Below are 4226 nucleotides of genomic sequence, written 5' to 3' on the forward strand. Positions count from 1 at the left end.
ATGTCAACATATTCTGTTACACCAAATACACAAAATAACGACCTTTAAAAAAGCATCATATGACCCCTTTAAGCCTAGGTCTAGAGACGAGTCCTTTTTAAGAGAATTTACAACATTATCTTAACCTAATCAACATTATCAATACACAAACTGACCTAAATGTTTTACTAGTACCCAACATATTGCGTGTAATTTTACATGTAACATTATCAAAAATTTAGGGTACTGCAATATAATCAAGTTCTTTTTATTCCAATTATAGAAATATAACTCCATGTTGAAAAGCTATTAAAGTCTGCATGAAATCAAAATTGCTAGTCTTGATGTAAACAATTAATCAGTGCAAGTTAATCCGCTGGGGAAAAAAAAAAAAAAAGGTTCGTCTTGGTTAGCTTTAATTTGCTTCCGCTCTGGAATGGCATTCACCCCTCTAACCGTTAAGATTGCTATGAGTAAGAGACAGAGGAGGAGTGCAAAAATAAAACCACGCCCTCTATTCAATATTCCGTTTCAGCTGGAAATATGTCACTACACTGAAATAAAGTCAGCAGCAACTTCCGGTTCACGCAGACTTTAAGCTGAATCTCTTTATACAGTGAAAATTGTAATTTCAATAACCAAAATAAGATAAAGACTTCATTAGACAAAACACACCGACTGTAAATCTCAGTTCACAATTGGATTCTAGACTCTTTACCTGAAGTGATCTGGGTAAGTCAAGAATTGGGTTCATTCTGGTCTAGGTTAATGACATTACAGGACAAATGGCTGAACAATGATATTTCACAGCATGTTTAATAAAAAGAAAGGAGTCGTTTTCTAATGGTAAAGTATTATTTCAAGCCTTAATTGCAACAATGTTACTCCTGTAATGTTCTCATTTTTTCCCAAATGTTTTAAGACTGTAAAAAGCATTTGCAAGTCTGCTCCCCTAATAAAGAACAACAATATTTAGTTTTATTCAATTTTATTTTCCTTTTAGTAAACATTTTAAGCTATACAAAGCAATATAAAATCCAGGGCTCAGAAATATAATTAATGTTACTTAGTTGTTAAATTATCATGATGGGGGTTGGGCGTATAAGTTAGGAGCTTCTCATATCTACTTATTAAAACAAAGACCAAGAGTTAGCAGTGCAGTAGGATGTGAAAGTAAAACATGCCATCATAAATTCTGTTGACTGAGCTAACTGAACTAAAATTAAAATTTGAGTCAGTGAACATATATCCTGACCTGAACCAAATGGTTATTGCACAAGAGATGGGATGCAATCATAATTATATGGCCACTGTTGTTGCCGTAGATCCCACACCAGCATCTGTAGGTGGTGCATCTCCGAGGGGCATGGTGAGGAGAACGCAGAACATCGGGCGTGTGCTAGTAGAGTCTCTACTTTCAGCGCAAACCTTCATAAACGTCCCCTCACAACCGTAGGAGAGCTTCACCACAGAACTAAAAGACAATGTGGAAAAAAAGTACAGAGTAAATTAATTCACCTAAAGGGGGAAAAAGCAATATCATCTGCTTTAACGCTTTAATTAAGATATTCCACTGTACAAAAAAAAAAAAAAAAGTAACCACATTTTTGGCTCAACTACACTCTGATTAAGAGAACAGTCAAAACATTAAATTTCAATTAAAAATATTTTTGTCAGTTTAAGAGTTATGTAGTAGCTGCTTACATATTAAACTACTGTTCAAAACGTTGGTGTCAGTAAAACATTTTTTGGTAATACTTTTATTTATTGTAGCAAGAATGCATCAAATTGATCAAATATTACAGTAATGACATTTACAACATTACAATCTGTATTTTAAATATATGCTGTTCTTTTAAAACTTTCTACTCACCAATTAATTGAGAAAAAAAATGATATTTGAATGATTTCAAAAGCATCGTGACACTGCAGACTGTGGAGTAACAGCTACTGAAAATTCAGCTTTGAGATCACACAAATAAAGTACATGTATAATGTATTCAAGTAAAAAAAATTGTGTTATATATATATATATATATATATATATATTAGTATTTTCAATCAGCGCACTCTTGGTGAGCACAAGAAACACTAAGAAAAATCGTACTGACCCCAAACTTTGTAGTGTATACATTATAGATAGTACTAATATTTATTTATTTATATATATATATATATATATATGTATTTATGTATGTCAGCATCTAAGGCTATCTTTGTGTCAAAAACTAGTACATTATAGAAATCTTTAAAACAAAAGTCAATATTTGAAATAATAGAAATTCATTTAATACTTGGTAGGGTTATGATGGTTAAACATACATGGAGGGGTCATCGGCTCCATTCAGTGAATCAGAGGCAAGGTTACGAGCGATGGTGTGGAAGTGTGTCCATGTGCACGTTCATCTTCATCTCATTCTCCAGAATTTGGACTAGTTGCTGCATGGAAGGCAGGTGGCCTGCCTCCAGCTTGGACCAAACTGGAACATCTAACCAAAAAAATAGCGTTGCCATAGTGAGACACCATTTTGCTAACTTCCGCCAGACTAAACCACCAAATTAGGCTACCGTCACACTGCTTCTCTTTAAAAACTTCAACAAACTTGTATGCCTAACATGTCTAATGGACAGAGATCAACTCTAATTCTTCTGCTTTAATAATTTCTTACATAATACATTGTCTATGTGCTGCTATTCCATAAAAAATTCCCTGGGTTAAAACAGATTATGTTGTTCTGAAAGGGGCCGTACCAAGTATTTTCTAAACTATTTTTAGTAAGTCGGTAGGGTAAAATGTTTTTCCTTTTTTTTTTTTGGTGAAATATACTATATGTGACCCTGGACTCCAGTCTTAAGTGTCAATTTTACGAAATTGGGATTTATGCATCATCTGAACGCTGAATAAATAAGCTTTCCATTGATGTATGGTTTGTTAGGATAGGACAATATTTGGTGGAGATACAACTATTTGAAAATCTGGAATCTGAGGGTGCAAAAAAAATCTAAATTTTGAGAAAATGGCCTTTAAAGTTGTCCAAATGAAGTTCTTAGCAATGTATATTACTAATCAAAAATTAAGTTTTGATATATTTACAGTAGGAAATTTACAAAATATCTTCATGGAACATGATCTTTACTTAATATCCTAATGATTTTTGGCATAAAAGAAAAATCTATAATTTTGACCCATGCAATGTATTTTCGGCTATTGCTACAAATATACCCCAGCGACTTAAGACTGGTTTTGTGCTCCAGGGTCACATATAATATACATACCACAAATAAAACAAATGACTATTATTGTTGTTATAAACAAATATTACATGAACATAAACATATAAATGAACACATTTACGTAATAATATAAACACTCACATTTTGAATCAAATACACTTACCATTGAGCGTGATTTCAAAAGCACCCGTAGACATACACTGATTTTCGATCATATTGCTGAAGAAGAACACCATCATACAGGCATATATCTAAAAAAAAAAAAAAAAAACATCAAATAAGCATTTCTGCAGCTAGTTTGTTTGTATGTGGCTATTGTGTGGATGGTTGATACATGACTTGTGCTACTTTTTCAAACGGAAACACAAAAATTAAAGAAAGCTGAAGGTTAAAATTTTTCTTCTGTACATTGATGCCTACTACATTTCAGAAATAGTGCAGAAACAGTCAAGTGAACATTAACATGAGAGCTTGCTCTTTGGTCCCTAGAGTATTACATTTTTCCTATAACCACAAACGTCACTGAGGTGACAAAGTTACAGACTAATGAGCTCCATGGGGAAAAAGTTTGTATTTGGAACATACTACTCAAACAGGTTTTAGTTAAAAGAACTACAACCTAAACCACCAAATGAAAATATCTCAACAGGAAAAGTCGGAGGTCTTCTTGCCTTATTCTCCTGACTCCAAACCCAGAGACCTGGAGCCTGCATGCCAAATAGAGCAAATGGATCCTTGCCCACAATGATCACGCCGATTAACAACAGCTTAAACATAGACAGAAAGGAAGCAATGTGCCTGGAGGAAAGAAAAAAAAAAAAAAAAAAAAAAAAGAGAGACACTATATAAATAATTCATACACAAACACACACACACACACACTAGTTGAATTACTAGTATGATTGTTGTAGTAGTTGTTTTTTTTTTTTACAGAAACACTAAATGACCAACAATGTCTCAACAATTTTAATAAGACACATATGCCTTCATACATTTTCATGTATTTATGGTCG

General features: G+C 33.2%; 1 protein-coding gene across 1 annotated transcript; it reads right to left on the bottom strand.

The window, feature by feature from the left end:
• Positions 1 to 950: 950 nt before the first annotated feature.
• On the bottom strand, positions 951 to 4019 carry selenot1a (selenoprotein T, 1a; the record flags this gene model as incomplete). The annotated part of the gene is made up of 4 exons (XM_016291575.1): positions 951 to 1453; positions 2302 to 2468; positions 3377 to 3464; positions 3885 to 4019. Coding segments are annotated over 3 exons (348 nt in total), but the record flags the coding sequence as incomplete, so codon positions are not given.
• Between the last annotated feature and the right edge of the window lie 207 nt (positions 4020 to 4226).

The sequence above is a fragment of the Sinocyclocheilus grahami genome, unplaced genomic scaffold (genome assembly GCF_001515645.1).
Source record: "Sinocyclocheilus grahami isolate Dianchi unplaced genomic scaffold, SAMN03320097.WGS_v1.1 scaffold273.1, whole genome shotgun sequence".
In the NCBI taxonomy this organism is placed as follows: domain Eukaryota; kingdom Metazoa; phylum Chordata; class Actinopteri; order Cypriniformes; family Cyprinidae; genus Sinocyclocheilus; species Sinocyclocheilus grahami.